The sequence below is a fragment of the Microcaecilia unicolor genome, chromosome 7 (assembly GCF_901765095.1).
Source record: "Microcaecilia unicolor chromosome 7, aMicUni1.1, whole genome shotgun sequence".
Taxonomy (NCBI): Eukaryota; Metazoa; Chordata; class Amphibia; order Gymnophiona; family Siphonopidae; genus Microcaecilia; species Microcaecilia unicolor.
Window position 1 is genome coordinate 75,930,577 of NC_044037.1, and position 22,694 is coordinate 75,953,270.

Consider the following 22,694-nt stretch of genomic DNA (forward strand, 5'->3'; position numbering starts at 1 on the left):
TAGTGCACACTATTGATGACACACACACACACACACACACACACACACACACACACACACACACACACTCATAAGTACATATGTACATAAGTATTGCCACACTGGGACAGACCAAAGGTCCATCAAGCCCAGTATCCTGTTTCCAGCAGTGGCCAATCCAGGTCACAAATACCTGGCAAGATCCCAGAAAAGCTCAATACATTTTATGATGCTTATCCCAGAAATAAACAGTGGATTTTCCCAAGCCAATTTAATAAAGGTCTATGCACTTTTCATTTAGGAAGCCGTCCAGACCCTTTTTAAACCATGCTAAGCTAACTGCCTTTACCATATTCTATGGCAACGAATTCCACACACATGCACACACACACATACAAAACCCTCTACATTTTAGGCTTTTTCCTGTCATTCCAGGTTAAAAAAAAAACAGCATGAAATGACATGGGAAATGTTTCAAATGAATGCACCTCCCTAAATGCTACTTTTAATCCTCTGTACCAAATATAAAAGAAAGCTGCCTCTCTTATACTCTCCCTAACATTCGTGCAATCCACCAGTTGCATGGCATGATGACTCTGCAGATAACACGTCCTCCTTCATAACAGTATGGATATGGATAGTAGCCCAGCAGAGGTTCGCACACCCGCCGACAGTATCTTTGACCACGTCGACAGTTGTGACAGCAGAATCCTCTGTTGTCGAATATGGAATCAAGCTCAAGTCCAACTTCACTCTTGAACAAAAAATAAATAAATAAAAAGTCAGGCAAAATCAGAACCAGACTATTACAAAAACAATAGTGCTGTGTGATAGGCTTCCAAAAAGAACTGATTAAATTTTAGAACTCACAAAAGTGATGGACTAATGACACTGGTTAGAGTCATGCACTGCATATTGAAGGTGCACTCAGTGCTAGGTCCCTAACTCAGCTCTGTTAAGTCATGTTATTCTTCATTTGCATTACCCATTCAAGTTGTCTTTTTCATTTGAGACTAGAACATGTGCCATATGGGTGTGATGCTTTTACAATATAGACAATCAAAGTTAGGGCCATATTGTAGGGATGCTTCCCTAGATCTCACCCTTCGTAAGCCTGAAGCCTGAATACAACTTGAACCATCTTTTCTGAACCAATATGGATTCTGTAGCCTGGTTACAACCTGAACCATCTTTTCTGTAAGAAAAACATGTATTCTGCATTTGTGCTTCTGACTTCATTCAGGGTCATGGAGTACGTAGAGGAGGGAAAGAGCCTGCCACTGGAGCTTCCTTGGGGGGAAGAGCAAGCTACCATGGATTGGGAGAATACAAACACTGCCCTGTCCAGCGCATGAAGGCAGTATGGGAGGCCACAGAGATGCGGTGCTGTGTGTGGGAGGAAAACTGCCAACCCTGCTCATTACAGGGTCCCCTCTGTGCTGTGAAGAGGACAGGTGAATTGAGTATTGTTTTCATTTGAAGAGACTGTTTGTGAAACTGTTTGAACTATTGTGATGTACAGACAAGCAGGCTGAACTTTTACTGAGCCCTTCTGAGGAAGAGGGGAAGGTAGTGCAAAGGAAGTGGGCCTGCACTGTTAAGGAACTGAATGTTTGCTGGAGTTTTGAACCCGGCCTGAACCCTTTTTGTGAGAATAAAACACTGTGGCCCTAAGTCCAAATGGCCGTCTTGTTCTTTATCAGCCACTTGTGAGCCTAACAGGGCTGCCGGTACCAACCCAGTGCGGAGGAAGCAGACCCCTGTACAATATACATATCTATCTATCTATCTATCTATCTATCTATCTATCTATCTATCTATCTATCTATCTATCTATCTATCTATAGATAGATAGATAGATAGATAGATAGAGATATATATATATAGATAGATAGATAGGTGTAATAATCAGTATATTTTTGTGTATTGCTTTGTCATATTGCTATTTATATATATATATATAGATATACGTAGATATAGATATATATAATATCTATTTTTACTTTAGCATAATTCTTTCTTGTGGACAGCCTAGCTAGAACCTAAGGCCAAAATTTTGGTTACTCTCATACCCTTAGCCAAACATGTCCAGTGTAATTGCTATCTGAGAGGTCCTTTTACAAATATGTACTAATCATTAGCTCATGCTTCACACTAGCAATGGCCATAGAAATATATGAGCAACTCTAACATTTAGCATATGCTTATTTTTAGCACGTGCTGAAAACACTAGCACACCTTTGTAAAAGGACCCCGAGTGATTATCTGTCTCTAGTAGTGCCAACAATATATAGTGCATTTTCTGGAAGGGCAATTCCATAATCTAGGTGCTCACATTCATGTGCCCCCTGCACATGTAAATGTCTAGAATACTAGCATTCATAGATGTAAGTGCAGACTTACACAAGAAAGTGCAAGAAAGTGCCAGCAGGGTGCCTGTGTGGTGTGTAAATGCAAGGGGGCATACAGATGGGCAGAGCACCCAGTTACATATGAAACTAATAGAGTACTGCAATTTACACATGCCCCTGCAGCATTTCGGCACCCACGCTTATGCCAGCTGTATGGCTGGTCTAAGCATGGGTGTGTAAATGTTAGGCACACCAATACCAGGTTATGCTAGCATTCTAAAATGGATATTGGGCATCCAGGTGTCATTACAGAATAGGCCCCTACTATAGGAACCAACGTTTCAGAGGGAATGGGGTGCTTAACCCTTCCCCAGACAAACTCAAGGAATTTACTCAATAATGGGGTACTCAAACACCCACAGAGATGGCTCTTATGGCCCCTACCATACATCCTTGGCTACCTAAACTGATGCGCTCAGTTGTAGAAGTGCTCCCACAGAGGATAATTCTATAAAGTATACACTAACAGTTACACCCCAATTACCCATGAGACTCATTAGAGTAATAGCATATATTATTTATTTATTAGGATTTATTTACCGCCTTTTTGAAAGAATTCACTCAAGGCGGTGTACAGTAAGAATAAATCAAGCATAAGCAATAGACAATTACAGCATATGTGCATATATGCCAAAATCCTGACTAAGTACTATCCCCCAGATTCTATAAAGGTCACCCAAATTTCGACAACAAAATTGGGCGCGAATTCCAGATCGGTGCCCAAAATAACTAGTTAATGTGCTCCAATGATTTAATTATTGGAGCTAACAAGCACTTAATAGACACTAATTATGATTTAGGTGCTGATCTGGCTATATGCTAGTCTGTACAACAAAGTAGGGAAGGGACGTAGTTCAACCAAATACACGTAGGACTCCAGAGGTAGAATAAACAGATGTCTTTATTGTAAGACACTGCCACCCAATCTCGGCTAAGCTCCTAAGGAATGGATCCTAAGGAGCTTAGCCGAGATTGGGTGGCAGAGCCACTGGTGGAAGTCGGGGATGGTGGTGGGCAAACTTATACGGTCTGTGCCAGAGCCGGTGGTGGGAGGCGGGACTGGTGGTTGGGAGGCGGGGATAGTGCTGGGCAGACTTATATGGTCTGTGCCCTGAAAAGGACAGGTACAAATCAAGGTAAGGTATACACAAAAAGTAGCACATATGAGTTTATCTTGTTGGGCAGACTGGATGGACCGTGCAGGTCTTTTTTCTGCCGTCATCTACTATGTTACTATCTTTATTCTATCTCTGGAGTCCTACGTGTATTTGGTTGGCCTATGTCCCTTCTCTACTTTGTTGGATAGTACTTTCTCCAACAAAGTATTACTTTGCAACTGAAACAAATAACTCCTTCCCCTATTATAGAATCCACGCCAGGGTTTGCAGGTAGTCCTTGCAGCTTAGCCCTGGAACTAAGTGAGCCCCTGGTATATGATGATTATTCAGAAGCTGCAATTATGTCCTCCTGCCAATGATTTTTTTTCCTCTAATGTCTCAGACATGGCTAAAACAGGCTGTGTGTGAGAGTAAACAGATCAAAGAGAGCTATGAAATAATTGTTTTGGAAGTTGCTGGGATAATCTGATACTATGCGGGCTCTCTGTCGGCAGTTCTGGCCTAATTGCAATAGCAACTTGTCAAAAATGTTTTAATATTATGTGTCTTTGAGAAACTCTTTTCAAAGTCAGTAGATGGAAGTAGAAACATGCTATAATATTTAACATTTGGTCGTTATTCTTTATTTACGCCAATATGCTTATTGGCATGAATGGTGCTTCTCTGATTTTGGAACAAGACCAAATCTGAAAAGCAAGAGGTTGTGAGCCAATTAATTCATAAGTGAAAAAAAACCTCCACAGATTCTGGCAATGAGAGTTATGGTATATATCAAAGCATATACATTTAGCATAGAATGTAGAGTATGTAATTTCTCCCAGCTGATTTGGCCTCCAGGAGGCAAATTTCAATTAAATAATGGGTTTTTCCAAAAATCTACTATCCTGAAAGTTAGGAATATGCATGGTCAAGTTCTTCCCAATGATCAGGTAGTTTATGTTTCAGTTGGTTTCATACATTAACTTTAATGCACACTAGAACTTTTTTTATGCATGCCAATTGATTATATATGCATCAATTTGTGGCTATAGGGAAAAGGGGTGGGTTTTGATATACTGCCTTTCAGGTTACATATTATATACAGGTACTTATTTTAAACCTGGGGCAAGGGAGGGTTAAGTGACTTGCCCAGAGTTACATGGAGCTGCAGTGGGAATCAAACCCAGTTCCCCAGATTCTCAACCATTAGGCTGCTCCTTCAGGTGTGTGCAATTGGTTTTTATGCAGTAAAATTTGTTAGGCACCTAAATGGACTGAATGCAGGGTAAGAAATGCAGATCTCTACTAAAAGGGGATACTCGATTTTTTTCAAACATGCTCCAGCTTACTTCCAAGGATCAGAGCAAAGATATTGAACGGAAGCAGTAAGTTTATCTACTTATACTTACCTTAATTAGAACTTATACTTCTCTTAATTAGATTATTCTCTGCCTTTGCTCCTATTCCTAAGTCACCTAGATATGTGTTTTTAATTTGCCTCTTTGGATTCCCTGCCTGAACTATATTTGTTCTGGCTTAAAGCAGGAGTAAATCTTTAACATATAGCTCTCCTTAATTCATATAAAAACACAATCCCTTCGATATTCAGTGCTATTTAACTGGTCAGCAATGGCCACTTAAATATCATTTAACTGGCTAACTGTGAATATTCAGCAGGCAATAACCAGTTATCTCCACTGAATATTTGGTGTCTACTGTAAGACAGGTTTTAAATTAAAGTACTCAAAATTCATATTTTGATGACCTCTACAGCACTGCAGAGTACTGACCCCCATTACATAATGAAGCTAGGTCTCTAAAACAAATTGAGCAAGTTGCTTCGGCAAAGCTTCAAAGTTTATTTCTTCCCACAAGACAGGCTCCAGTAGCGCAAAAGCACATATACAGGACAGTCATTCATCATCCCTACAGAACATGTAAAAGAAGTCTGTCCAGCCTTTGTAGTTTGTTGCACTGCTACTATTTTGATCAGCTTTAAGCGAAATCAGAAGCTAAGCTTCACTACAGCAACGCAATGATGGCATCAACCAAACTTCACTGAACACATAAATTTAAAAAACATTGAAATAACCCCATTGTATTTTCTTTTATGTTTTGTAAACTGCTTTAATACTTTGATGCTACGCAGTAGAAAAAGTAATTCAAATCAAATCAAATTGTGAGTTTTGAGCACTTCCAAGTTTAAGCTTTTTGCCTTTTTTTATGTTGCAGATAAAATAAAAGGTAAATAATTGGACTTGAAGAGCACTAGCCAGGTAAAGATAGTTACTGAGAAGGGGAATAATTTATTTAATGGCATATCTTGCCTCAAGGTTCAGTGGCTCCTCTGTATATAATTCTTTAATTTGCATTAAGAATTGACAGCTCATTAATAGCTTATTAGAGACCCCACAAGTTGTGCAATAAAATCTGGCATGGTGGAATAGTAAATGCACGAACAGTCTATTAAAGTTCCCGACTTTTATGCTATGCTATGCTATGCGGTTCTTATATTCCGTTAAGCTAAAAAATATATATATTCTAAGCGGATTACAAACAAGAATTCCTTCATTCGGGAGAACTACAATTAAAAAACATTGTGGTATTCTCTGAATTTCCAAAGGCAATCTGTTCCAAAGCTTCAGGGGTAAAAGGGGTGATCAGGGAAGACAAAGCCATAGCGGAGAGATTAAATGAATTCTTTGCTTCAGTCTTCACCGAGGAAGATTTAGGAGAGATACCGGTGTCCGAAATGGTATTCAAAGCTGACGAGTCGGAGAAACTGAATGAAATCTCTATAAACCTAGAGGATGTAATGGGGAAATTTGACAAATTGAAGAGTAGCAAATCTCCTAGACCAGATGGTATTCATCCCAGAGTACTGATAGAATTGAAAAATGGACTGGTGGAACTAATGTTAGTAATATGTAATTTATCTTTTTTTTTAAATTAATTTATTTGTAATTTTAATGAGTTTTACAAGATACACTTGTACAGAAAAGGAGTATTACCATACCATACAAGAAAATATTTTATAAAGAAAATCTATTAAATGATAATTACTGCTAAAGTCCACAATTGTAGGCAAGGCACAATTCAAAAATTGGTTAACATAGGAAAAAATGAGTAGAACATGTTCCCACTTATCCTATCACGGAGTAGATACTAATGGAGGAAGCACAAGAGAGTTTACGGCTGGTTCTTGTCTAGAGTCCAGGAATTTTGCTAACTGATCACTCTCAAAGAAAACATATTTAATTGATTGAAATTTAACAACACATTTGCAAGGAAAATTAAGCCAGAAAATTCCCCCCTGTGACAATACACGATCACGAAGTTTCAAAAAAGACTGACGTCTTTTCTGAGTTTGTCTAGCAATATCAGGAAATACTTTGACTTTGCAATTCAGAAAGACTTCATGTCTATGTTTAAAGAAAGTTTTCAAGATCCAGTCCCGATCCGGCTGTAGAACAAAGTCTATAATTAATGTAGCAGGTTGTACTCCACATAGTTCATCTTCAATTGTTTGTGATAAATTCAAATTTAGCTCCTCAAATGGGGTTTCCATAGATGGTATTATGTGCTCACTTGGTTTCTTGAGCCACTGCTGGAACTTTAGGAAAATTTATAAATCTCAATGTTTTCATCCTTTGTAAATTTTCTAAAGTTTCTATTTTCCTCTGTAAGTATACATTTTCTTTTATTAAAGTTATTTGACTCTCTTTAATTTGATTTGTTTCAAGTATAATTGTTTGTTCAAAAGTTTTAGATTGTTCCAACTGTTTTTCCAAGTCTGCTATTTTAGCTTGATTTGATTGAGTAACTTTAACTATTGGAGATAGTTTCTGGGTTAAAGAATCTTCTAAACATTCCAAAGCATCCCAAATTTTTTCTAGGGTTATTTTCTCTGTTTTTTTAGGAAATAATTTCAATGTTACCTCTTCCTGAGCTCCTTTCTTAGAGCCAGTCTTGCTCTCTTGTGATTCAACTCCTGCTCCTTCGGTATTCTCAGCAGTAACCACCAGGACTGCTGCACTTGGCGTTCTGCTAGCAGAGTCTGCCCCTGCTCCCAGATCAGACATCTCCTCATCGGGTCTAGTCAATCCAGGGCTCTGGTCTGCCAGCATTGCCGGCATCGAAGGAGGACTCCGTTCCTCTGGGCTCAGAGTGGTCTCTCCCTCAGGCAGGTAGGTCGGTTCTCCTCTCATCGATCCCTCCTGCAGCAAGGGTTGTTGCCCAGTCAATTCTACTCTGGGAACAGTGAAACGGTCCATCGGTCCCAATTCCTGTCTTGCAGAGGGAGCAGGGTAAGCCCTCTGTTTGCCCCGTCTCTTGGGCATGGAAATGTATTTTTAAGGAAAAAAAAACAGCAAGAGGGAGTTGAGTGAGGAGCTGTTTCACACACGTCCTATTCAGACGCCATCTTGCCGTAATTTATCTTTAAAATCGAGCGTGGTACCGGAAGATTGGAGGGTAGCCCATGTAATGCCGATATTTAAAAAAGGTTCCAAAGGGGATCCAGGAAATTATAGACAGGTAAGCCTGACGTTGGTGCCGGGCAAAATGGTAGAGACTATTCTAAAGAAAAAAATTACAGAGCATATTCAAAAGCATGGATTAATGAGACAAAGAGGGGCATTTTCGAAAGGGACATCCAAGTTGTGATTTGGACGTCCTTGCAAAATGGCAAAATCCAGGGGTGGGGAAACCCATATTTTCAAAACAAGATGAACGTCCATCTTTCGTTTTGAAAATACCGTCAGAGACATCCAAATCCTTAAATCTTTTTGAAACCAAAGACGTCCATGTCAAAAACATCCCAATGCAAGACATTTGGTCATGGGAGGAGTCAGCATTTGTAGTACACTGGTCCTCCTGACATGCCAGGACACCAACTGGGCACCCTAGGGGGCACTGCAGTGGACTTCATAAATTGTTCCCAGGTACATAGCTCCCTTACCTTGTGTGCTGAGCCCACCAAAATCCTCCCAAAACCCACTACCCACAACTGTACACCACTACCATAGCCCTTACGGGTGAAGGGGGGCACCTAGATGAGGGTACAGTCTGGTTTGTGGTGGGTTTTGGAGGGCTTGCTGTTTCCTCCACAAATGTAACAGTGACCACTGGCGGAGTAACGGGAGGTCATCCCCGATTCCCTCCGGTGGTCATCTGGTCATTTTGGGCACCTTTTTGTGCCTTATTCGTAAGAAAAACACGTCTGGGTGAAAACGTCCAAATGTTCGTCAGGGACGTCCTTGTTTTTTTCGATTATGGGTCAAGGACATCCAAGTGTTAGGCATGCCCAAGTCCCACCTTTGCTACGCCTCTGACACGCCCCCTTGAACTTTGGCTGTCCTTGCGACGGAATGTAGTTGGAGGTGTCCTAAATTAGGTTTCGATTATAACGATTTGGACGTCCCTGGGAGAAGGACGTCCATCTTCTGATTTATGTCGAAAGATGGGCGTCCTTCTCTTTTGAAAATGAGCCCAAAAGCCAGCATAAATTTAATGAAGGGAAATCTTGCCTCACCAATCTATTACATTTCTTTGAAGGGGTGAAGAAACATGTGGCTAAAGGTGAGCTGGCTGTGTATCTGGCTTTTCAATAGGCGTTTGACAAAGTACCTCATGAAAGGCTCCAGAAGAAATTGGAGAGTCATGGGATAGGAGGTAGTGTTCTATTGTGGATTAAAAACTGGTTAAAGGATAGAAAATAGAGAGTAGGATTAAATGGTCAGTATTCTCAATGGAGAAGGGCAGAAAGTGGGGTTCCTCAGGGGTCTGTGCTGGGTCCGCTGCTTTTTAACATATTTATAAATGATCTAGAGATGGGAGTAACTCGTGAGGTAATTAAATTTGCTGACAACACAAAAGTTATTTAAAGTGGTTAAATCACGAGAGGATTGTGAAAAATTACAATAGGAACTTACGAGACTGGGAGACTGTGCATCTAAATGGCAGATGACGTTTAATGTGAGCAAGTGCAAAGTGATGCATGTGGGAAAGAGGAACCCGAACTATAGCTACATAATGCAAAGTTCCATGTTAAGAATCATCGATCAAGAAAGGGATCTCGGCGTCGTTGTTGATGATACGTTGAAACCGTCTGCTCAGCGTGCGATGACGGCTAAGAAAGCAAATATAATGTTAGTTATTATTTGGAAAGGAATGGAAAACAAAAGTGAGGATGTTATAATGCCTTTGTATCGGTCCATGGTGCGACTGCACCTCGAATATTGTGTTCAATTCTGATTGCCGAAACTCAAAAAAGACCTGAATTGGCCACTGTTGGAAACAGGATGCTGGGCTTGATGGACCTTTGGTCTGTCCCAGTGTGGCAATACTTATGTATATATGTGTGTATATATATATATATATATATATATAACTATATATATATATATATATATATAACTATATAACTGATGGTGTGACAATTTTTGTGTCTTGTAAGTGTGCCACGAGGTGAAAAAGGTTGAAAATCACTGGAATATACCGTAGAAGTGTGCCTGGCTCTGTCCTAAAACTTCTGAAGAGACACTGGGTATGTATGTCCAGTGAATTAGGGCCTTTAAATATGATGGTCTCTCTCCCTCCAGCCCCTCAGAACTCCTAACATAAGGCGAGATCTCACCCTCCACATAATATTTATGATTTGTTGGAGCTGCAGTCCGCAGTCTGCCTAGGGACCAACTACAATTACAAGAAAACAAAACAAACAGCTTATTCACCAAACTGGATTTCAAGAACCCACACAAAACACAGCAAACTTTCTTATAACAGCTTATCCTAACAATGGCAAGAACATATCATTTCTATTTTTATGTTCTGCCATCTGCTATTTACATGCATATAAATGTCTTGCACGTGTACAAATAAAGCAATACATACTGTGCTCTGCACATTCCTTAGGGAGATCTCACACTCTCTCCTCCATTAAGGGTGTTATAGAAGTTTGCTCCCAAGCTTTCTGATCTTTACTTTCAGAATGGAAAGGTTTGTATCTTTCTCTTATTCTTCCCAGGGACATTCATGTTTCTCTCTTTGTCTCCCCACCTGAACTCACTCTGATGCAAGATTTCTACAACAAACACAATCTGCACTGCCCATCAAGTAATCAACTTCCTATTAACTGCATTTGCATTATCCTATGACTATGAAGAAGAAAAGTAAAAAAAAATGTTTAAATGTGACAAAACTTATTTTGTAGAATTGATTGGAGCTATTTGGTGATGGCAGCAGAACTCAGGACTAACTTTAAACCAGCCGAGAGACAGTGACGTAGCACGGGCCCACCCATTCTTGGCTCAGGCCCACCAAAAAAGTTCAGTGACAGCCACCTTGGTGTGCTCGCTCTCCCGCCCCGGGTCTGTTAGTTCTCCTTCAGTGACCTGACTGTCCCCTCTCCCTCTCTGATCTACCTCAGCATCTTCACCAGTGCAGCAGCGACTCACTTCCACTGCCAGCATCATCCCTGCAGGTTTACCTCTGTCACATCCTGTCCTCACTGATATCACTTCCTGTTCCTGGAAGCGGCAAAGTTTGCGAGGCCAGTGCAGACAACAAAGGTGTGTCTCTGAAGATGCTGAAGTAAACTGGGGCCATGGGCGGGGAGCTAATGCTGGATCTGAGGTCAGAGGAGAAGGAGAAAGATGCAGGATAAGGAGAGAGGAGTTTCGGAAGGCCCACCCAAAATGATAGGTCTGGCTGCACCACTGGTAAGAGAGTAAAATGTGTATGTGAGGTCGACAGTGTAGAGAAATAAAAAATGTCAGTGTGTAGTGTAATATATGGTAACATATATTAAATGTTTCTTTCCTGGGGCTCTGGGGGGGGGGGGGGGGCTGTTCCAGGTGAAGGAGTGGAACGCCGGTACTACCTGAATACTACTGAGCAACAGGACAACCTCATGTTTTGTGCCTACTGATGGACTTTTACTTATGCACTCTACCTCTGCTTTTGGCTGTTTGGCCACACCTTATTACTGCAATGGACATTTGTGCCTTATCCAGTTTTACTGTTTACTAACAAAACAAGTTTGCTGTTTACTAATGTACAGACAGAATGCAGGGCTATTAGACATATAGCTTGTAACAGTAGTTTGCAAGGCCTATACAAGACCAGCTTGCACGTAGCAACGCCATCTGAATAGGCGACCTTGGAGGGTGCTGACACCCCCCTGCATTCCTGAGCTGCACCTTATCTCCTGTGCTAGAAAGGAGCATTGTGTGTGTACAGAATAAGCTGCTAAGTTTCGTTTTTCTTGCCAGTATCATTTCAGTGTTATGACGTGTGTACGTACTGGGACTACAATTTTGTACTGTAAGAACTACAAATGTTTACTGCGCATGACAGGTATGACGTGTAAGGGGCCAAATGCGCAGGCCCAGTAGGGAAGTATAAATGTAAGCGTCAGATGATTTATGACACACAGTGTCCCGAGGCTACTCGGTGCTGTTCACTTGCTAGCAATAAAGTTGCCTTGTTCGGAACCAAAATTTGCCTTTCGTCTCCTGATTTCCCACCTGTTTCATTGGCGACCCAGATGGGACAGAAGTAGAAAGGGGAATCGGATTATATTCTTCCCCTCCCCCACTGCGGTCGGATCGGGTCATCGACCCCCACCTGAGAAGGTGGTGAGTGGCCACCGCTGATTTCAGCGTCCATCTCCTGGAGGAGGGCCGATCCACTCCGCCTGACTGTAGAGGGGGCTGTGTGGTTCCGACAAGGCACCTTTTTCCATTTCAGAGAGAAGCGTACGACGGCGCAGCCTGCGACCCCGGCGGACAGGCGAGTATACTCTACGTAGTGACCGGCCCAGTAAGGACCGAAGAAGAGGCGTGATCACCCTCTTTTAGCCAGTGACTAATACGGACTATTGGTATCCGACTAGGTCCCGAAACTCACTAGGCTCCGACGACGAAACCGAGCGGCGAACGGGAGGGTTTCTTGTGGCGTATGAAAGTGTGTGAATGGGCTTGCAGTTCCAGGCCGGGCGACCGCGTCCTGGTCAGGCCGAGTGTTGACCCTTCTGTGTCTGGTGGAACGAGACCCCTTACTCCTCCACCTCCCCTTTCCCCCTTTTGTCCGTCACCTGTCCTTTGGCACTCAGGTTAGGATGGGCGGGGGTGGGTCCTCACCGTTAGATTTAATGACGGAACACTTTAGCGAAGTGTTCGACCTAGATAAATGTAGCAGGGCCGGGATGATACAGAGATGTCAATTTATGTGGCCAGGGCTAGGAATTGCTGGATGGCCCCCGGAAGGGTCATTCGAGTATGAAAAAGTGGCGGCGGTCATGAATATTGTTATAATTGAGGGAAACCCAGGCTGTCCCGAGGACATTCCATACATAGAAGCGTGGTTGGATGTAGTCCGGGATCCGCCGGCTTGGGCCCAACGGAAGGTAGAAAAGGCCGCCCTTATGTTGGTAAAGCAGAGAAAAGGCCGGAAAACCAAACTTAGAACCCTGCCGACCCATGCCTTCGCTCTCCAAAGCTCGGCAACCGCTGCCGTCCCGAAGGCCGCAGGGACCGCCCCCATACGGCCTACCGCCCCTAGCACTGAAGCCACTGAGACCACGCCCCCTGCTACCAGAGTCAAGGCAGGAACTACGCCCAGTACCACCAACACACTTTCTAGAAAAAAACCCCCAAAGAAAACCGCAGGGAAAGTTCAGGGTTCGGCCGAGAAGAAGCCTCCAAAAGCCCCGATACTTGCTACGGCGGAAGCATACGAAGACGACATTGCGCCGCCGCCCTATGCTCCTATGTACCCTGACCTTACGGGCCTAGCAGAAGGCCCCGCTGACGCCGAGACTTCCGGGTCAGAGTCGGATGCCGGGGAGACGTCCCGCCCAGCCTCACCTGAGTCACCTGGCCTCGCAACCACACGGAAGAGTAAACGGGTTGTGAAGAACATTACTCGGTTCCCCCAATCGAGTCCGCAACAGGCCCTTCCGTCCAGCCGAAAAGGGGGAACCTCCCACTTATTCCCAGTTCGACAGTCCACCACCTATACCCCTAACCCGGCGGAAGGGGGGGGCCAGCCCATCGAATCAACAGTTTATAGCCACGTTCCCTTCTCAAGTGCCGATTTGTATAACTGGAAATTCCATGGGCCGTCCTACGACCAGAAACCCGAGCAGCTGATAGAGCTGGTGGAAGGCATTATATACAGCTATAATCCAACTTGGGCAGACCTTAGGCAGTTGAGCGCCCACATCCTGACCTCTGAAGAACGCCGCCTTTTACAACAAAATATGGAGCAAGCCATCCGGGATGCGAATCCGGCCCATGCCAATTTACAGAACCTAATAGAAACGGAGGCGCCCATCGCTGCTCCCACGTGGGACTACCGAACCGCCGAAGGCCAAACCTTTATCCGCCGATACCAGCAGGCGTACCTGGCCGCCTTAAAGAAGGGGAAGCAGAAGGTTACCAACATGGGAAAAATCCACAGTGTAGTCCAACAAAAGGACGAGAGTCCAGGGGACTTCCTTGAACGACTTATGGAAGCATTCAGAAGGCACAGCCCGATAAATCCCGAAGACCCTAAGAACCTCCCAACCGTGGTTATGAGTTTTGTTAGCCAGTCAGCACCGGATATACGAAGAAAGCTACAGAGAACGGAGGGGTTCGAAGGGATGAGCCTAAGCCAACTGAAAGCTATAGCTGATCGCGTATTCGGATATCGCGACCAGGAGGAGAAGGTGGAGGCCCGGAAGGAATCGACCAGACGGATGCGGGAGAAGGCAGATGTGTTGGCCACGGTGCTGGAAGAACGAATGAGGTCTAGACCAAAGGGGAGGGGCAGGAGAACAAGAGGAACGCGGTCCCCCATAGGGCGTAACCAGTGTGCAAATTGCCGACAAGAAGGACACTGGTGGGCTGATTGTCCAGAGGAGATACGGGACAACCCGAGAGAAGAGGAATCATGGGACCGGCAGAGAGAGGAGGAGACCGGCGACCGCACGGGGGCCCCTAGGCGAGGCCGTGGAAGGGGCCGAAGAGAGAGAGGACGGGATGACCGGAGGGAATGGCAGATGGCTGTGGACGCTACCCGAGACAGCACAGCATGAAGAAACCGGGAGGGCAGAGTCCCCACTGACCCTCTGGTGGAAATTCGGGTGGGGACAGAATCTATGAAGGCCTTACTAGACACGGGGGCCCAGCGATCTGTTATCACCACTGCCATAGCCCCAGCCACGAAAGAAACTATACCAATTGTGGGAGCCTCCGGGAAATCCCTTGCGGCCCCCCTCCTCAAAGAGCGCCAAGTCCAGATCGGAGGGACGATGGTGTCCCATCAGTTCATACACATCCCTGGATGCCCGGTCCCCTTGATTGGTCGAGACCTACTCTGTAAGCTCCAGGCCACCTTGAAGTTCAAGACTACGGGTGAAGTGGAAGCTCGCTTTGAAGATCGGCCAGTGACACTTATCTGTCCAGTAAGAGAAGAATGGAGACTACACGTTCCCCCAACTGTAGGACCCGGCGACTGCCGTTACGACCAGAACACCCCTTTCGCCCAGCAGAGGCGAGCCATAATGGATGAAGTGCCTGATGTATGGGCAGAATTGAACCCCGGCGGACTGGCCGTTAACGCTATCCCCATCTGGATTGAGCTCAAACCAAATGCTCAAGTTGTCAACCAAGGACAATACCACATCCCCTATGCAGCCCGGCATAGTATGCATACACATCTACAGAAACTCCTTCAACAGGGAGTCCTTAAACCAATCAGATCCGCATGGAACACCCCATTGTTGCCCGTTAAGAAACCAGGAACATCCGAGTACAGACCCGTCCAGGACCTGAGGAAAGTCAACAACCAGGTAGCCGACATAGTTGCCCTCGTACCAAATCCATACTCCATCCTAGCCCAAGTGCCATCTCAGACCAAGTGGTACAGTGTCATTGATTTGAAGGACGCCTTCTTCTCCATCCCTCTTGCTGTCGACAGCCAAAAGTTGTTTGCCTTCACGTGGGAAGACTTGCAGACGGGAACCAAGCAGTTTACCTGGACACGACTCCCCCAGGGATTCAAGAACTCCCCCACCCTCTTCGGCGACCAACTCGCTCAGGACCTGAAGACGTATCAGGACGAGTATGGGCCGGTCGTTCAATACGTGGATGACCTGTTGGTGGCCCGTGAAACGTACACCGAATGTGCTGAAGCTACCCTCTACCTCTTGAAGACCCTGGAAGCCCAGGGGTACCGGGCCAGTCGCAAGAAGGCACAGATATGCGAGATCGAAGTCGAGTATCTGGGGTTTCGCCTCCGAGAAGGAACCCGGAGTCTCGGTACCCCCTCGAACCCAAGCTATCCGCAACCAACCCACTCCTGCAAATAAGAAGGAACTGCGGGCACTCCTCGGAGCCGCTGGATATTGCCGCATTTGGATCATCAATTTTGCTGTCCTGACCCAAGACTTGTACGCCAAACTGAAAGGACCTGAACTCGAGGGCCAGGATCTCCAGTGGGAGAAAAGCGAACTGAAAGCCCTTCAGGACCTTAAGGATGCCCTTGCGGCTCCACCAGCGCTCGGACTGCCAGATGTGACTAAGCCGTTCCACTTGTTCATCGACGAAAAGAAGGGATTGGCACTTGGAGTCCTCACCCAACTGGTCGGTACCTGGCAACGCCCTGTAGCATACCTCTCCAAGAGCATGGACAACGTGGCACGAGGATGGCCGGGCTGCCTACGAAGCATTGCGGCTGCTTGTCTCCTGATACACGAGGCCAATAAACTCACATTCGGCCAAACACTTTTTGTGACCACACCCCACACCATCCGCGGCCTACTCGAGAGCCACGGACCCAGATGGATGACCAACTCCCGATTGGTCAAATACCAAGCCCTCCTGTGCGAAAATCCGGAGGTGCGGATCCTGGACACGACCAACCTCAATCCTGCCACCCTCCTTCCGGCCCCTGAACCACCACTCCACGACTGTGAAGAGGTAATGGCCACTGTGCACTCGAGCAGACCTGACCTGAAGGATCAACCCTGGCAAGGGGGCATCACCCTTTTTACCGATGGAAGCAGCCAGGTGATAGAGGGAATTCGAAGAGCTGGCTATGCGGTGGTGTCTGAGGACCATGTGATCGAGGCTATGGCTCTGACACCCGGAACATCAGCCCAGAAAGCGGAGCTAATCGCCCTCACCAGAGCCCTCCTGTGGGCTGAAGGAAAAGTTGTCAACATTTACACCGACTCCAAATACGCTTTCCTCACCCTCCAGGTGCACGGAGCCTTGTACAAGGAGAGGGGATTTCTGACAGCTGAAGGGAAAGGACTTGCAAATGCCGCTGAGATCTGCCAATTACTCGAGTCGGTATGGAAGCCGAAGAAGGTGGCTGTGATGCACTGCAGGGCCCACACTGGAAGAACGGACCCTATCGCCCGGGGAAATCAGCGGGCAGACGACGCTGCAAAAAGGGCAAGTCAGCTCCCCTACTCCTCTCACCCTCCTGACCCCGTACTCGTCGTCCAGCTCCCTACGGAGACCCCTATCTACACCCCCCAAGAAACGGAATGGGCCCAACAAGAGGGTCTACAGTCACGCAATGGCTGGTGGATACTACAGGATGGGCGCATATGGATACCCGAAGCCCTGGCCTGGACGGTAGCCAAGGAGGCTCACGACCGCACCCACCTGGGCAGGGACGCCCTGGGGCGCTTACTTGAGAAGACCTACTACATCAACAAACTATCCCTGTGGACCAAAAACGCTTCCAGCCGATGCGCGACTTGTGCCCGGAACAACCCTCGAACGGGGCCCGGCCCTATGCCAGGACATGTTCTCCGAGGCACCAGCCCTTTCCACGTGTGCCAGATTGACTTCACACACATGCCCCCGGCGCGCGGCTACAAAGCTATCCTCGTCGCCGTGTGTACCTACACCGGATGGATTGAAGCCCAGCCTACTAGAACGGAAATGGCTAAAGAAGTTACCTCCCTACTGCTTCATCAAATCCTACCCAGATACGGCCTCCCCAAGCAAATAAACTCTGACAACGGCCCCGCCTTCGCTAGTGAAGTAACACAACAGCTCAGTACCAGACTGGGCCTCGATTGGAAGTTGCATTGTGCCTGGAGACCCCAAAGCAGTGGAGTAGTAGAGAGGGCTAACCGATCCCTGAAGAACCAGCTAGCCAAGCTCTGCCAAGAAGCAAAAGCCAAGTGGCCCGACCTGCTTCCACTGGCCTTGCTGCATCTTAGGTGTACCCCCAAGGCTACCGGCCTTACTCCCTACGAGATGATGTATGCTAGGCCACCACCACTACCCTCCTTTCCCGACTCCTTGCAGATACAGGGTGAGAGTTCCTTAGTGAAACAGATGAGAGCCTTACACCAGGTAGTGCAAGACATCCAGCAGTACACTGAAAGAGTAGCTCCCTTGGTCCTCACCAATCCTACGCACAGGTTCAGGGTGGGAGACGAGGTCTGGGTAAAAGAGTGGGATGAATCTGACTGCCTAAAGCCAAAATGGAAGGGGCCCTCCCTTGTTCTCCTAACGACCTCCACCGCTGTTAAAATTGCAGGAAGCCCAGTGTGGATACATTGGACCCGATTGAAGCCTGCTGCTCCCACTAGCAGCACCCTGAAGCGTTGGACTGCGCACCAACATCCTGACGCTCCATTACGGCTGACTCTAAGAAAGACGTGAACCACCAGATTCATGCCTGCCCAGCAACAGGAACTCAGTTTCTGGACCCACTGCGTTTTTGGCTCTCTCTTTATCGCAGCCTTCATCGTGGGCCTCATTATCTTCTTGCTGCAAAAGCTCGGATACCTCCCACCACATATATAATGCTGACCATCTTCCTTCTCCTGTGTGCAGTTCCGAGCTATCATCCTGCCACCCTGAGCCTGAATTGCACTGAATGTTTGCGCCTCGTGCGCCACCGTATAGAGGGAGGATATCACCTAGTCACTACCCTCATTCACCAGACGCAGCCCCCGGAAGGCGATTGCCAGCTTCTCCCGACTTGTGCCCTCATCACTCCGAATGGCCTCCAACAGTTCCACAGATGCCTCCAAGGAAATCTCACTATCTGCCACAGCCCTACCAAACCAAGATACTACAATGTCACCCTCAGCGTTGGACTCCCTGCGTATGTGGCCGGACCTCCGGGAGTCGAGGGAGATGGCATTCTGTATTACATTAATTCTACTCGTATCCTTGTCGGTGGCATCCAAACTGTAGCAACCCTCACCTTCGACGTCTGTGCCGCCATGGACAAGCACCCTTGGTCTCGCAAGTGTGGTAGCCAGAGTTGGCGAGAGGCATACGTTAAGGACCACAAGTATGTCTGCCCCTTCAGTCCAGACATGAGATGCTGCTCCCCGTGGGTGTGGCTCCCATGCGCCGGCGACACTCGAGCCTCGGGCTGGGACCGAGTATGTGCTTATACGGGAGGAGGATATGCCGGATGCGCCGGCCTGGGCGAATTTCGTCGAGGTTCTGGTAACTATGTGTCCCTAGACTGGCCCATCCGAGGACACGACATGCCCTGGAGAGGAACGTGGGGCCTCGGCATTGACGGCGGAGGAATGGATCCGTTGACATATATTACCATATATCAGAGTCTCGAAACGAAGCCTCCTACGCACTACCAGACTACTGTTGTCGGCTACCAAGACGTATTTGATGAAATTGCTCGTGCTGAGCAGACCGAGACTAAATTCCCCATTTCCCCAGAAGCCCGAAATATGTTCCTCAATTTGGCTGAAAACATCGCCCTCTCCCTCGGAATTGCCAACTGTTTCGTCTGTGGAGGCACCGACATGGGTGAACAATGGCCCTGGGAAGCGAGAGAGATCCGACAACACACATGGGATGCACTCAACACCACTAACATTACCTTTCCCCAACGGCCGAAGCCGTACGAATGGGCCCTGAGAACAAATATCATAGGTACCCTCTGCGCTAGTCGAGCGCCATCGAAGCGTTACTCTGTACCAGTGGGAGACTCTGCTTGTACGGGGGTTCTTCAGTATAATGGCAGCCGGACGACCTGGTGGCAAACGGACAACCTGCCCGCCCCGGAGCCTATCTGGACAGAACCCACCTTGAACACGACATGGACATACGGAGGGAACGCCTCCCTCAAGTGGGTAGCCCCGGCGGGCTACTACTATATCTGCGGACGCAGGGCCTATGAACAACTCCCGACCCGCTGGTACGGTACCTGTCTTTTGGGCACGGTCCGACCTAGTTTTTTCCTTCTGCCCATACAAGTCGGCGAAACTTTGGGTATCCCCCTATACGTGGAAAAGGGGCCTGATAACCCTACCCGACGAAAACGGTCTTTCCCAATCATCAAGCCCAAAGTCCAGATTGGAGACTGGAAGGACAACGAGTGGCCGCCTGAACGTATCATTCACTACTATGGACCGGCCACATGGGCTGAAGATGGTACATACGGTTACCGCACCCCTATCTACATGCTGAATCGCATTATTCGCCTACAGGCCGTACTCGAAATCCTTACTAACGATTCGGCCCTGGCCCTCAATATCCTAGCTCGACAGAACACTAAGCTCATTACCGCCGTCTACCAAAATCGCTTGGCTCTTGACTACCTCTTAGCCCAGGAGGGCGGGGTGTGTGGCAAGTTTAACCTCAGTAATTGCTGCTTACAGATTGATGACCAGAGCCATGTCATCAGGGAAATAACTGACCGGATGGTCAAACTAGCCCACGTCCCCGTCCAAACCTGGAACAGTGCGTGGGATTGGACTTCCTCCCTCACCAGCTGGCTCCCAACCTCCGGGAGCCTGCAAGGCCTCCTCGTCATGGGTGGCCTGTTCTTGCTGTCTTGCCTAATAATACCTTTGTCTCTCCCCTTAGTTTTCAGGTGTCTCCGCTCCACCATGGAAAGCATCGCTGATCGCCGTGCTGCTGCCCAGCTTATGGCTCTCCAGATGTACTCCCCCATTCCCCAGTCTGATGAAGCTGACGATGAAGCACCTTGTGGCTGACGTGCACCACCTCCTGAGTCACTTAAGGGGCCATTACCCTTGTGTCAGCATAAGACCGGATACAAAGGGGGGGGGATTCCACTAGGGGCCCTCCGTCTCAACCCCGGCGAAGCAACCAACGGCTGTGCAAGGGCTTAGGGCTCGCTTGTTGCCTCCCTCGCTAACTATCCTTGTCCTTTCTTTCCTTTTCAGGGTTCATGGAGGTGATACTCTCCACCAGAATGGATGTTCAAGTATCAAAAGGGGGGAATGAAGGAGTGGAACGCCGGTACTACCTGAATACTACTGAGCAACAGGACAACCTCATGTTTTGTGCCTACTGATGGACTTTTACTTATGCACTCTACCTCTGCTTTTGGCTGTTTGGCCACACCTTATTACTGCAATGGACATTTGTGCCTTATCCAGTTTTACTGTTTACTAACAAAACAAGTTTGCTGTTTACTAATGTACAGACAGAATGCAGGGCTATTAGACATATAGCTTGTAACAGTAGTTTGCAAGGCCTATACAAGACCAGCTTGCACGTAGCAACGCCATCTGAATAGGCGACCTTGGAGGGTGCTGACACCCCCCTGCATTCCTGAGCCGCACCTTATCTCCTGTGCTAGAAAGGAGCATTGTGTGTGTACAGAATAAGCTGCTAAGTTTCGTTTTTCTTGCCAGTATCATTTCAGTGTTATGACGTGTGTACGTACTGGGACTACAATTTTGTACTGTAAGAACTACAAATGTTTACTGCGCATGACAGGTATGACGTGTAAGGGGCCAAATGCGCAGGCCCAGTAGGGAAGTATAAATGTAAGCGTCAGATGATTTATGACACACAGTGTCCCGAGGCTACTCGGTGCTGTTCACTTGCTAGCAATAAAGTTGCCTTGTTCGGAACCAAAATTTGCCTTTCGTCTCCTGATTTCCCACCTGTTTCACAGGGTTTTGGTGGATGCTGCTGGCTGGAAAAGGTTTAAAGTTAGTTTGGGAATTTTTGATGGAATTAGGTGAAGGAAGTGGGAGATGTTTCTTAAATATGGTTTTATTTTACCAAGAAATAACCCATGATTAAGTGGGGATGGTACTATAAAATGTTCCTTGCTGTTTTGGGTACAAGTCAGGTTAAAATTGACTTTGAAACTCTCTATATAGGAAGTTTTGCAGTAACTTCTATGGGGGGAAGGGACAACCAAGATTCTAAACCAAACAGATAAGAAAAAAAAAACAGTCTTTAGCTGACAAGCTGATTGGTTGAGTGATGTCAGATGTTCCTCTTGTGGGGGGGTGAGTTGCTAGGGAGACTGGTGAGCAAAGAGAGAAGGGAAGTCTGGAAAAGAAAAATGTATGGTGTGTCTGTGTAAAGTAAGAGGAATAAAAGTATATTTTATGAGTTTAAAGTGAAATGTGACATTGAAAAAGGGTACTTTGATATTGAAAGTGAGCTGAGGTGAGTGTGAAGGGTGTTTCAGAGATAGAACTGGGTTCCAAGAGATAAAAAGTGAGTTACAATTTTGTGGAATGTGAGTCTGTATGCTAAGGTATTAAGTGGACACATGGCTGCCTACTCTTTTTAGAATAGGGAAAAACAGTTGAGACACAGGAGTGTGGGAGACTGTGATTTCTGTTAGTAATTATACTGAGAGAAACTATAAGGGTGTCAGGGAAAGAAATGTGCTAGAATTTAAAGGGGGATTAAGGGGAAATTGAAGGTAAATCTGTTATTTGGAGAAAGAAGCTATTAGGCTGTGTCTGTGGAAAAGGTGTGTTGTTTGCGAGTGCTCTGAGTTCAGTGCAAGGCTTGTCAGGTGGCAGATTAAGCACTGCTTTTGTATGAGTGTGCTGTATTCTCCAGATTGATCTGATAGCTGTGCAGGGAAATGTTATGTTGTTATGTGAAGTCTGTGAGATGGAATGTTGAATCACCATTTGAATATGGAATGTGTTACTGTGTGATGGTTCCGAATGCAGTGCTGAAGCCTGCTGGATCATTTTAGAATAGGGAAACAACAGTGAGAAATAGGCTGTGAAGTGAGTACTCCTTTAACTTATTTTATTTCAATTAGAGAGTGTGGCCACAGTATTGAGAATTAATTGTCACCAGAGTGGAGTCAGTTCCTGGACAAGCAGGGAGTTTAAGGTTTTACTTCCCTGATTATTTTCTTTATAAGTGAGGTTTAGGGAGAAGAGATCGGTGAATTATCCTCTGAAGGGTTCCGGCTG

The 22,694-nt window shown here is 46.4% G+C and overlaps 1 protein-coding gene across 1 annotated transcript in view; it reads right to left on the reverse strand.

The window, feature by feature from the left end:
* Positions 1-305: 305 nt before the first annotated feature.
* TNMD (tenomodulin) overlaps positions 306-22,694 on the reverse strand; it is a 136,269-nt gene continuing 113,880 nt past the window's right edge. Inside the window, exon 7 of the mRNA XM_030208713.1 lies at positions 306-733. Coding sequence (XP_030064573.1) covers positions 524-733 — 210 coding nt within the window. The 3' untranslated portion in view covers positions 306-523. The remainder of the gene's footprint in view (positions 734-22,694) is intronic.